This window comes from Notamacropus eugenii, chromosome 5, assembly GCF_028372415.1.
Source record: "Notamacropus eugenii isolate mMacEug1 chromosome 5, mMacEug1.pri_v2, whole genome shotgun sequence".
Taxonomy (NCBI): domain Eukaryota; kingdom Metazoa; phylum Chordata; class Mammalia; order Diprotodontia; family Macropodidae; genus Notamacropus; species Notamacropus eugenii.
Window position 1 is genome coordinate 114,880,652 of NC_092876.1, and position 13,040 is coordinate 114,893,691.

General features: G+C 38.6%; 1 protein-coding gene across 2 annotated transcripts in view; it reads left to right on the plus strand.

Annotated features, from left to right (window-relative positions):
* ME3 (malic enzyme 3) overlaps positions 1–13,040 on the plus strand; it is a 326,185-nt gene that overhangs the window by 285,224 nt on the left and 27,921 nt on the right. For both annotated transcript variants that reach the window (XM_072610619.1, XM_072610620.1), the window contains one exon: positions 6,380–6,489. In XM_072610619.1, coding sequence (XP_072466720.1) covers positions 6,380–6,489 — 110 coding nt within the window. The remainder of the gene's footprint in view (positions 1–6,379; positions 6,490–13,040) is intronic.

Consider the following 13,040-nt stretch of genomic DNA (forward strand, 5'->3'; position numbering starts at 1 on the left):
TATAGCATTATTTCATGTAAGGTCTCACATAAATTGCAAATGTGATGTGCTCTGCCTGCATGTCCTAAAAGCTAGTTGGCTCTTTCCTCTTCCTGTCAGCTTGGCTACTTTAGTCAGGAATATGAAATGCTGAATATCAGTGCTCAAATATTTATCAATAATGCATCCTCCTCCAAAAGCTCTGCTTTTTATCCAAACTAGCCTTTTATCTGTCCCACCAACTTGGCAGTCTATCTCCTGACTCCGTGGGTTTGCAGAAGCCACACCTCATCATGCATGGAATATGCTTGCTTTCCACAACCATCTCTGAGGTTCCTTTTTTTCCTTTGAGATGCAGCTCATATTATAAATGATGTTAGTGTTCTCTTATTCAAATGATCTTATATTTAGTTGTCTCTGTACACATTATATCCATCAGTATAATGTAATTTTCTTGAGGGAAGGAACTGTACCATACTTGTCATTACATCTTCTACATAGTACACACTTAGTAAATAAAGCCTTGAATTGAATTGACTTGATTAATAATGAATTAAGGTCAGATTTCCCAAATCCAAGGTTGGGTATACCAAGGATAATTAAACCTTCTTAAGTTGGATGCATTGGGGGAAGCCCAGCCTGACCTAGGAGAAACTCTAAATTATAGATTGCTTAAAAGGAAAATTGCAACAGAACTAACAAAGTATTCCCATTTAGATTTTCATAGAAGTATTTGATGCATGAGAGTCAGAGTGGGTAGTAGAAAAGATACTAGACTTGAAATAGGAAGACCTACGTTTAAATCTAGGCTCTGTAACTTACATCAGTCCTTTTTTTAAATTTCCCTTCCTCCTTACTTGCTAGTGCTCCCCACAACCACTTCCAAGGAAAAATGTTAGCTTGTGTAAGGTATTCATGGTATAAAGCTGCATAATGCTGCCCTTTGAACAAGGCAATAGTCTCTCCTCCCCTCCCCAAATTACTTGATTTATCATTTTCTGATTTTAACCTCTCAAGCTCTAAAATAGTCACATGCAAATAAGCTGAGGCACCACACTGTCCTGAACCCCTAACGGGTCCTCTGAGTTCTCTACTCAGTTCTCCATCACAATCTGTCCCATCTCACATTTATACAAAAGCTATGTTTCTTCATAACTGAATTTTATTAGCTTTTCATAAACAAAACTTTTTCTTCTCCCTTTTGCAATCAGAATTGTTTATATGCAAAAGGAGTTGTAGCTTACATCCTTGGCAAGTTAGCAGTCTTTAAAAAACAGTTTATTTTCTGCTCCCAAAGTCCATTTTCTGTCCCTGTCATTACCCAACTGCTCTCATATGTAGGAGGTAGCACTTTACATTCACATATTTTGCACATACTTATTTAGGTATATGTTTTCTCCCCCAGTAGAAAGTAAGATCATTCATTGTTGGCAAGGCTTCATTTTGGTTTTGTATCTTCCTTCAGCATCTAGCACAGTAGTCTGTTATAAAAAAGAAACTTAATTGACTAATTACTACCCAGGTGACCCCCCTAAATCACTTAACTCCCAGAGCCTTACCTCAACTGTAAAATGGTAGTAATACTTTCTTCAGCTATTTCATAGGGTTATAAGGATCCCCTGGGATCATATACCTAAAGTGCTTTGTCTACATAGGTTGTTACAGTTATTGATTACAAGTTGTGGTGAAACCATTTTATTTTTATTTGCTTCTAATGGATGCTCCTGGAGTATTGTACAAAGAGCTTTTTCCCTTGAATAATTTTAACATTCCGCTCTGAAGTCTTATTTATACTGTTAGGGGAATTTTTTTTTTATTTTCTTTGATTATTGAGGACTCAGAGCCATTCCTCCTGCAAATTTTGGTTAACTATAAATCTGTATCCGTTGACGGAAATCTGTCCCATAAGATGACAAAATTTACTTGGAGCCTTAAACATTCCTCATTAAGAAGTCAAAGGAAGACTCGTAACTATCACTGACTCCTTGACAACATGTAAATTTTCCTAAATCAGCGTATTTGTGAATCCTCTAAATGTAGTTTAATCTGTAACCTGACCTAGTTTACCTATAGAGTTTGTTTGACAAAGTTGCTTCCTTAGGCAATGTATGAGGTAGCAGTAGTTGTGGTCCAGTCATTTCTCACTTGCATCCCCTCTTTGTAAATCCATTTGGGGTTTCCTTGGCAAAGATACTGGAGTGGTATGCCATTTCCTTCTCCAGCTCATTTTACAGATGAGGAAATTGAGACAAACAGTGTTAAGTGACTTGCCCAGGGTCACACAGCTAGTAAGTGTCTGAGGCCAGATTTGAACTCAAAAAGATGAGTCTTCCTGACTCCAGGCCCAGTACTCTATCCACCTGCTACCTGCCACCTACCTGACCATGTATGAGATCAAGACTTTGTTTAATTAAATTTGTTCAACTTTTAAGCAGTGTAGGATTATGAATCTATTTTCTCTTTAACTTTTATGCCTAAGAAGGATGCACAAGATTGTAATGTGTAAAAGAATTGTTTTTTCTGATGCCTGAATTTGTACTTGACCATAATAGTAAAACCTAAGTTTTTACCTTTCTAATTTCTGCATTGTGGTAAATATATGTGTCTATATACACATACATACATATATATGTATATATTGGCAGCAGTTACCTACCACATGATCTCAGAAAGGGGGTATTTCTAACAACAAAAGGCAGTGAGCAGTACCATGGAAAGAATGCTTCATTTAGTGTGTTCAGTGCCAGGGGAGGACCAAAATTCAAGGCAGTCACTGAGGTAGAGTTGCAAAGGGGCCCTTAGAGGAGATTTAGCCCCACTCTGATGTTTTACAGATAAGGGAGCTAAGCCCCAAAGACATTAAGTGACTTGCCCAAGATCACTCAGGTTCAAATCTTGGCTCTTACATCTACCATGTGATCTTGGACAAATTAGTAAACCCCAGTGGGTCTCAGTTTCCTCATCTGTAACTAAGGGTCTGGACTAAACGACTTATAAGTTCTCTTCCAGCTCTAAATCTATGATCTGTGAACCTCTCGGAAATTGATTTTCCCTTTCTTCAAATGGGGATAAACAAATACTGATAGATTACTTTAGTGAAGGGTGGACACCATGGGATTACTGTTATACTGTTGCACCTCCTTTGTTTTCAAAGAGAACCAGTGTCATCACTAGGTAATGTCTTGAGCTTAAGTGATGCCCTTTTTATACCCTAGAGAAAGGGGCTCTAGTTGGCAGTTAGTTTTCTACAAACCTTAAGTACTCTTTGAATGCTGGCTAATTACTTCTTCTACTGCTGTTATTATTGGGGTCTTCTGGTGCCCAGAAAGTAGATTAGGTGTCTTTGTCTGCAGTGAGCTTCGCTGTATTTTCCATGGTTCTTAAAAGTACAACAAAGAGAAATAGTGCCCTGTGGAGTGAATACAGCAGAAAAATTAGCTCTTGGCACTGGAGAATGGAGCTGTCTAAAGGTCAACTAACTGTGTGTGTTTGAGAGCCTGTAGGTGTCATGCTGCTCTGTGCTCTGACCTTTTCAGTATTCAGCCTTGTATCAGTGAAAAGAAGAAAATCAAGGGTTTGTGCCCAGGACGCCTTCTGTAGGAATGGGGGGAGGGAAATGTCACTAACCCCAGAAAACATTTTATTTTCCTCCCAAATACTTGAAATTCACATCCCGTTCACGCCTTGGCAAATCTCTACTCTTCTAGGAAGGCATATCATTTTAGTTCTTTTGTGTAGAGCCCTGGGCCCTGCAGGGGCCTCTGAGTAGCACTGTAACATTGGGCAAGTTATTTCACAGAATCACACCATTTTTTCAGGTTTTTAGGAAACCTCCACGATTGTCCACCTCCAGTAGATTTGTGCATCAGAGGCAAAGGGTTTCATTGCTGCCTCCTTTAGAGGGTTTCTTCTCCTATCAACTTCAGGGTGTCTCATCAGCTATTCTTCCTCCAACATTATAGTTATTCTCTACAGTATTTAGCTTGGTGGATGGAAATCAACAAATTTCTCCTCTCCCCTTCCTTTTCAGTTTACATTGCTTTCGATCAGATTTGCACAAATGTAGGCAAAGGCACTCTTCCTTAATAGAATTAAATTATCTCTACATTCTCTTCCAGCCAGCTCACTAGTTCATGATAAATGACTGTTAAATTTTCAGAGTAAGCATTTATGCCTCAGAAACCAGCAAATGTAACAAATCAGTGTTTGATTTGTTGTTTTCTTGAGTGTCCAGACTTGAGAAAGTGATGGAGACAATGTTAATAAAACAGATTAAACTTAAAGGTCTGTCATTTGTACTTTTTTCCTCTGGAGATCCAGTTGTTAAATATTTGCTACCATATCACTGAATTTAGCCTTAGAATTCTGTGGTTCGGTTTTCTCGTGGAGCAGAAACAGTGAGAGCAGACTGAAAGTCAGAAAACCTGGGTGATGATCTCACCTTTGTAGCTAACTTGCTGTGTGTATGACCTTGGATCATTCACTTCCCTCTGTGGCTTTCGATTTACCTGCCAACAAAATAAAGTGTTTTGACTCAATGATCTGAATGTCTCTTTTAGCCCTGACATTCTGTGATTTGATGAAGTTATTTATAAGTTGAGAGCATTAAAGATAATTTAGTTATTTTCAAATACGTACCTACACAATGATGTTGCACAATGATGTTATTAAGGAAAGAGAATTCTTGATTTAAATTGTAGGCCAAGTCAGTAGTGGATGTCTTCTTCCTAGTCCTTTTCGCACCCCTCTCTTTATAACAGTATTCTCTCCTCTCGGGTGCCCAGGGCCCTCATGCTGCCCATGTAGTTGAATGTAGCTAAGTCCCCCTACTAGAGACTCCAAGAATATCAGCCCTTGGGAGCAGTGCCCCCAGCCCTGAACTTCCCTCTCTTCTCTCAAGGAGAGGTTACATTTTTGAGCTGAGAAGTACCAGATAAAGAGCAGTGAAGTGCAGATCCCACCAAGGTGTGAATGGATGACAGAAGCGTATTAATTGTCAACTGGTGTCTTCACTAATTATGTGTTAATGTAAAGGAATGAATCTCTTAAAAGAGGATGTCAGGCATTGTCCAAGTTAAGGGGGAATGGAGATGGGGTGAGGTGGGGAGGGTAGATAGTTTGAGGTGATGGCAACATGTAAGGAAACAGCCCACTTATAAGCCTGCCCCTGATGCTGCTTCAGACGTCTGTGATAGATTATTAGTCCAGAGGAGGAAGGAAGGAGCTAGAGATGTTTAGCCTAGAGTGAAGATAAGATGTTGTCTTTAAGTGTTTGAAACTGGCATGTTGAAGAGAGATTGGCCTTTTTTTTTTTTTTTTTGCCTGTTTTGGGAGGACATAACAAGGAAGCATAAGTGGAATCCACAGGGAAACAGATTTTTTTACACAGTATAAGAAAAAACTTCCCAACAATTTGACATATACAAAAATTGAATGGTCTGTCTGAGAGACCAGTGGGTTCCCTCTGACTGAAGGTTTTCAAGTGTAGGTTGGATGTTCCCTTGCCAGAGATATTGTAGAGGGAATTCGATCTACAGAGGGACTGGGCAGTTAAGTAGCACAGTGGATAAAGCACTAGGCCTGGAATCAGGGAGACCTGAGTTCAAATGTAGACTCAAGACACTTATTAGCTGTGTGGCCCTGGGCAAGTTACTTAACCCAGTTTGCCTCAGTTTCCTCACCTATAAAATGAGCTTGAAAAGGAAATCACAAACCACACCAGTATCTGCCAAAAAAACCCCAAATGAGGCAAATGGGATCATGGAGTCAGATATGACTGAAACAATTGAACAACAAGGAAGAGGAGCTATCTGTATTTCCCTCAGGGATAGTCCTAGCCCATGGAGATGTTCATCTCTAGAGCCCTTCCAGGTACTGAAGCAGTGCTGAGAGATTCTAATGACTGCCCAGAGCAAAGAAGTTCCCATTCTAGGTTTCTCTTCTTCCATCTTCCAGGATAAACTAAAACTAGTCTTCAAAATTCTAACCAACCAACCAGCCAATCAAATGGCCAAGGTGTTCAGTATCATAGGATCATAGGATTTGGACTGAAAGGGACTATCCAGGGGTGGAGAACCTGTGGCCTCAAGGTCACATGTGGATCTAGTCCAACTCCCTCTCCATTTTATAGATGAGGAAATGAAGTCCCAGAGAAGGATTTGTCCAAGGACTTTCATGTAACAAAATATAACAAGATTCACACCCAGGGCTTCTGCCTCCAAATCCGTTGTCCACTATATGACATTACTTTTTTGCCTCTCTCCAGTAAACATTATATAGCCTGCATCTCACATTCCTGCATACCCTAGTGTAATTCTAACTAGACTAATTCCAGGTGAGACCTTAGAGAGTCTGTCATAGAGAGGATGCCACATGCTCTCATTTCTTCCTCTGCCCACAGGTTTGGAATAAACTGCCTCATCCAGTTTGAAGATTTTGCTAACGCCAATGCCTTCCGCCTGCTCCATAAATATCGTAACAAGTACTGCATGTTCAATGATGACATCCAGGGTGAGTCGGGGATCTAACTGAACCAGGAATAAAGCTGAGGTCATAGTAGATTCCTCACTTAACAAATCCTCTGGGGACAAATCACCTTTAAAGGAAAACAACCTGGACTTGCAAAGCATCATGGATGCCTTAGTCCCTTTGACTCTGAGTACAGGAGGGTGGTGATTAAAGATGAGCAGGAGGTACTAGTTCCGTGTCAAGTACAGGTCTCTAGAAAATGGGCTAGAGCCCAGGTAATTCTCCCCATAGTTCACAGGGCCAGTTTAGATTTACCAGGCAATGACATAGAGACACTGAATACATTCCTGAGACTGCCCATATATGCAGTCTCCAGGTCACCAGGCCTGAACAGTGGCTCTCCTGAGAGAGGCAGAAGCACCAACCAAATGAACCAATTTCCTAGAGGGGGAGGAAGAAAAAAAAATGTTGAGATGTAGGGCAAATAGCACAGGGGCGCCCTGAAGAGAGGCAGATTTTGACTTGATAAAAGGGAAAAAAAACTTCCTAACAATTAAACAAACCTGCCCTGAAGTAGAATGGGTTACCCCAGGGGCACCCTAGTGAGCTCTCTTTCACTGGAAGTCTTCCATATTATTCCTACCTCTGCCAATAAAAATTCCAGCAAGAAAACACATCATTAGACTCTATCTTCTTTTACAATAATAAAGTCTTTTTGATCAATCAAATAGGAATTTCTTAAATGGAAATTATATGCTAAGCACTATACTAAGCCCTGGGGGAAAAGATGAAGTAGTCCTCAAGAAATTTCCAGTCTACTGGGGGAGACAATGTGTATATTAATATGGAAATTTTGAAGGGAGGGCACTAGAAGATAAGAGGATCAGGACAGATTTCATGGAGAAGGTGTTTCTCAAGTTTTGAAGAAAACCAGGGTTTCTAAGGTAGAGGTAAGTAGGCTTTTGTTGTTATTATCAATAGTAGTAATAATACACCCCAACCAAACTTCATCTCTTTTGTTTGTGCAAAAATTTTTACATTTTATGTAATCATAATTGTCCATTTTATCTACTTATTTGGAGGTAGTTAGATGGTACAGTGGATAGAGTGTTGGTCCTGGCAGCAGTTACCTACCACATGATCTCAGAGAGGAGGAAGACCTGATTTCAAATCAAACCTCAGACACTTACTAGTTGTCTAACAGAGGGCAAGTCAGTTAACCTCTGTCTGTATCCCTCATCTGTAAAATGGGGATAACATCTACATCCCAAAGTTGTTATAATGATCAAATAAGATAATAATTGTAAAGCATGTAGCACACAAGTGCTATGGAAGTGTTAGTTATAATTATTATTTTTAACCCTTGTGATTTTCTATATCCCTTGTTTTGTCATGAACTCTTCACCCATCTATAAATTTGAAAGGTAATTCCTTGCATGCTCCTCTAATTTGTCTATGTATTGACCTTGTTGTACTATATAAATGAAAACTTTTATTGTTATAACTAAATAAAGTTACAGTTGGAAGGGAGTTTTGGAATACCTCTAGTCTTATCCCTTCATTTTACAGTTGAGGAAATTGAGTCTTAGAGAAATGGATTAACTTGCTTACAGTCATGTGATGCATATAGCATATGGCTATGTATGCATGTACCACATAGCATATGTAGTAGTCTAGGTATTCTAGCTCCCGGACTAACACACTTTCTGGCATACCTTTTCCCTTTTTCAGAATACTGTGCTGTGTCTGTGCTGTCATCCTCCCTAAAGCTCTAGCCCTTTAAACGTTATGCTGCTCACAGCTGAACTTTAAAGCCAGATAGAAAAGTTGCCACTGGTCATCAAGCAGACTGGGGAGATGGAAGGAATGAAATATGAAACCCATTAGTCCTGTTTGCTTGGCAGATAGTAACCCAGTAAGACAAGCCCAGCGCTGCTGAAGAAAAGCCATGTCCTTGTCCTTCTTTGTAAGGTTTGATTTCCCTCCCCCACACACCATTTCCGACACTAGCTGCCTTTTGTTTAATTTTACCCAGAGCTAAACTGCATTATGTCTGCTAAGCTATGGGTATAGGCTAACTTAATAATTAGCTAAATTCTCTGGTTAGACAGTAGCAAGTTACCCATTCATTCATTCATTCCTTCATTTATGTACTCAACAAATATTTCTTGTATATGTGAAGAGAACTGTAGAGACATAGACAATGAGGGAATGTGTAAAGTATAGATTAAAGCACAATCCTTACCCTTCGTGGAACTTCGAATCCAGCAGAGGGAAAACACCCAAACACAGGTAACTATGATATACAACATTGCCTGATGAGTGCATTAGAAATATTCAGACCATTGTCTAACAAATCTCAACATGTCACAATTCCCATTTTACAGATGAGGAATCTTACCCTCCATAGGTCACACTATCTACTCTAGAACACATGAGCAGCAAAGCAAGTCACTCTCCTGCTTGATCTAAGTTGGCTGTTCTTTCCTTGCTTTGACACTTACAGGCAAACCATCGCCCCATTCCTTTAGAAATTATACATTTTAGCTTCTCTTTACACAATGATTTTGGTTTTGATTTTTTTTTTTAAGGTTTTTATTTCTAATTCTGAACTCTTTCCCTCTGGCCCTTTCCCCATCCGTTAAGAAGACAAGAAATATAATAGCCATTATACATATAGTCATGCAAAACATATTTCCACATTAGCCAGATTGCAAAAGAAAGAAAAAGCAAGAAAAATAAAGAAAATATGCTTCAATCTGCCCTCAAAGTGTGTCAGTTTTCTCTCTGGAAGTGAATGGAATTTTTCATCATGAGTCCTTTGAAGTTGCCATGGATCATTTTGTTGATGAGAGTGGCTAAATCATTCCCAGTCGACTATTGTTACAATGTTGCTGTTACTGTGTCCAAGGTTCTACTGTTGCTGCTCACTTTACTTTGCAACAGTTCATTTAAGTCTTGTTGTGTCCATCCTTCATTGCCAAAGAAGACCATGCCATCAGAGAGAAATAATGGCATGACTTGCAATTGACTTTGTTTTGAGTGAAGGAGGGCTGTTCAGGTCACCAGCCTCACTTCTCCTCCAGAGCCATCTGAATCCAATGACCAGATATTCTTCAGGATGACTGGAGATGGCCCAGGATACAATGGGAACCCTTGGCCCCTTTAGGTCAAGGCCTATTCAGGTACTCATTTAGGGTGAGGTAACGCCCATTCAGTGAATGTTTAAGAAGTAGTCAGGGGATGGCCCCTTTAACGAGGCAAAAAAAAAGAACTAAATCAGGCCAGGAGGGAATCTTTCTGAAACCACCTACTTTGTCATTTCTTATAGCACAACAGCACGTCCTCAATTTCCAGTTCATTGTTATCACAAAATAACTGCTATGAACATTTTGGTACATGTGGGTCCTTTTTCTTTTATCTCTTTGGGGTACAGACCTAGAAGTGGTATTGCTGGGTTAAAGGGGATGTGTCGTTTTATGGTCCTTTGGGCATAGTTCCAAATTATTCTCCAGAATGGTTGGACCAGTTCACAATTCAAACACAGTGCGTAAGTGTCCCTATTTTTCACATGCCTTGCAGCATTTGTCATTTTCCTTTTATGTCACGTTAGTCAATCTGATGTACATGAGGTGATACCTCAGAGTTGTTTTAAGTGACATTTCTGTAATTATTAGTGATTTAGAGTATTTTTAGATGACTATTAATAGCTTTGGTTTCTTCCTCTGAAAATTGCCTGTTTATACACTTTAAACCTTCATCAATTGGGAAATGACTTTTTTTAAAATAAGCTTGGCTCCATTCCCTATATATTTTGAAAGGAGACCTTTTTCAGAGAAACTTGGCATAAAAAAATTTCCCCAGTTTCCTGCTTTCCTTTTCATTGTGGCTGCATTTGGTTTTGTTTGTGCAAAATTTTTTATTTTAACTTAATCAGAACTATCCATTTTACCTCCCATGATCCTCTTTATCTCTTAATTGGTCATGAACTCTTATCCATATCTCTGACAAGTAATTTTTTCCATGCTTCCTCAATTTATGTTATTACCCTTTGTGTCTAGATAATGTACTCATTTTGATCTTATCTTGGTATATATGGCATGAGATGTTGGTCTGTGCTTAGTTTCTTCCAGACTACTTTCCAATTTTCCCAGCAATTTGTCAAATGGTGAGTTCTTGCTCTGGTAGCTTGTATCTTTGGGTTTATCAAACACTAAGTTATTGTTGTCATTTATTTCTGTATATTGTATGCCTAATCTAGTCCATTGATCAACCATTCTATTTCTTATCCAATATCAGATTATTTTGATGATTACTGCTTAGTAATATAGTTTCTAGTACTGCCAAACTATCTTCCTTTACTTTTTTTTCAGTGATTCCTTTGATAATCTTGACCTTTTGTTCCTTCAGGTGAATATTTAAAATTATTTTTCTAGTTCTGTATAACAGTTGTTTGGTAGTTTGTTGGTATGCCACTGGATAATAAAATTAATTTTAGGTAGCATTATCATTTTTATTATATTGCCTCAGCCTACCCAGAAGCAATTGATATTTCCCCAGTTGTTTAGATCTATCTTCATTTGTGTGAAAGTTGCTTCGTAATTATTTTATAAGGTTCTTGACAGGTAAACACCTGAGTATTTTATACTGTCTTCAGTTATTTTAAATGGAATTTCTCTTTCTACCTCTTCCTCCTGGTTTTTGTTAGTAATACATAAAAATGCTGATTATTTGTGTGGGTTTATTTTATATCCTACCACTTTGCTAAAGTATTCATTGTTTCGACTAGTTTTTCAGTTGGTTCTTGAGGGTTCTTGAAGTATACCATCATGCCATCCACCAAAAATATAGTTTTGTTTCCTCAATGCCTGTGCTTATTCTTTCCATTTCTTTTTCTTGTCTTATTGCTATGCCTAGCATTTCTAGTAAAATATTGAAGAATAGTGGTGATAATGGACATCCTTGCTTCACCTCTGATCTCATAGGGAAGGCTTCTTGTTTATCCCTATTACAGATAATGTTTGCTCTTGGTTCTAGGTAGATGCTACTTATCTTTTTAAGAAAAGCTCCATTTACTCCTATGCTTTCTAGTGTTTTTAACGGGAATGGGTGCTGCAGTTTGTCCAAAAGCTATTTCTACATCTATTGATATAATTATATATAAATTATATTTTTCTTGTTTTGTTATTGATATAGTTGATTATATTTATAGTTTTCACAATAGTGAACCAACTTTGCATTTCTAGTATAAATCCAACCTGATCATAGCATATGGTCTTTGTGGTGTATTGCTGCAATCTCCTTGCTAGTGTTTTATTTAAAATTTTTGCATCAATAAGCATTAGGGAAATTGGTTTGTAGTTTTTTTTTTGTTTTTGCTCTCCCTGTCTTAGGTATCAAAACTATATTTGTGTCATAGAAGGAATTTGGTAAGACTCCTTTTTACCTATTTTTCCAAACATTTTGTATAATATTGGAATGAATTGCTTTTTAAATGTTTGGTAGAATTAACCTATAAGTCCATCTGGTCCTGGATTGTTTTGGGTTTTTTTTAGGGAAATCATTTATGGCTTGTTCAATTTCTTTTTCTAAGATAGGTTTGTTTAAATATTCTATTTCCTTTTCTGTTAAGTTACAATGATTTTGAAAAGAATTAAATGTCTGTTGCCTCCAAACTAACCTTGGGTTAAGCCCAAGTTCTTGAACTTGAACTTGGATTTTAAGACTATTTCCCTTTACTCTCAGAATGGTAGAACATTCAAAATAGAAAAAAACACCTTAGAATATCAAATGTTCCTGGAAGGAACATGGAATGTTCAAAACTTGAATATAGAATGTCAGTGCTAGAATGGAACCATGTAACATAGAATGTTAGGGTTAGAAAGGAGCCCTGTAATATAAAATGTTAGATCTAAAAGGAATACTAAAGGTTCTCTGTTCCACATCCCTCGTATTTCAGATAAGTAAACAAAGACCCAGAGAAAATGAAGTGACTCATCCAAGGTTACATTCCTTCCCTTTCATGAGCACCGACGCAAAGGAAGCTTTGGCCCAGTACAGGGTCAGGCTCACCCAGGACAGCCTAATTCCAGCAGCTGCTGCCACACAGACCCACCCCTGGCAGTCTCTTCCAGAATTTCAGACACAGCTTAGCAACACACACAGTTTCTGTTGTTTCATCTGGGATCAGATGAGGCATCTCTGTAATCAGGACAGGAAGTGGGGCCCAGCTGAAAGTTGAGAAGGTGACAAGTGTTGGGAATGATGATTTTGGCAGAACAGAGTGAGGTGGATCCTATGGAAATAAGAGGGGGATTCAAGACATAGGATTCCAACTGATGCTGAGGCTTATGCAGTCCCTAAACACGCATGGGAACACTGACTAGCTTTGTGACTTTGGGCAAGTCATTTGACCTGTCTTGGCTTGAGTTTCCTGTTCTGTAAAATTAAGGTGGTAGGAGCTTCCCTATGATAAGAGACTTTCATGATGTGGCTGGATGAATAGTTGTCTGAGATGTTGCTGAAGGGAAATCCCATTAAAAGTGCTAGATTAGAGTTGAGAAGAGTTTGGTTCCATTTCTCACTTCGCTACT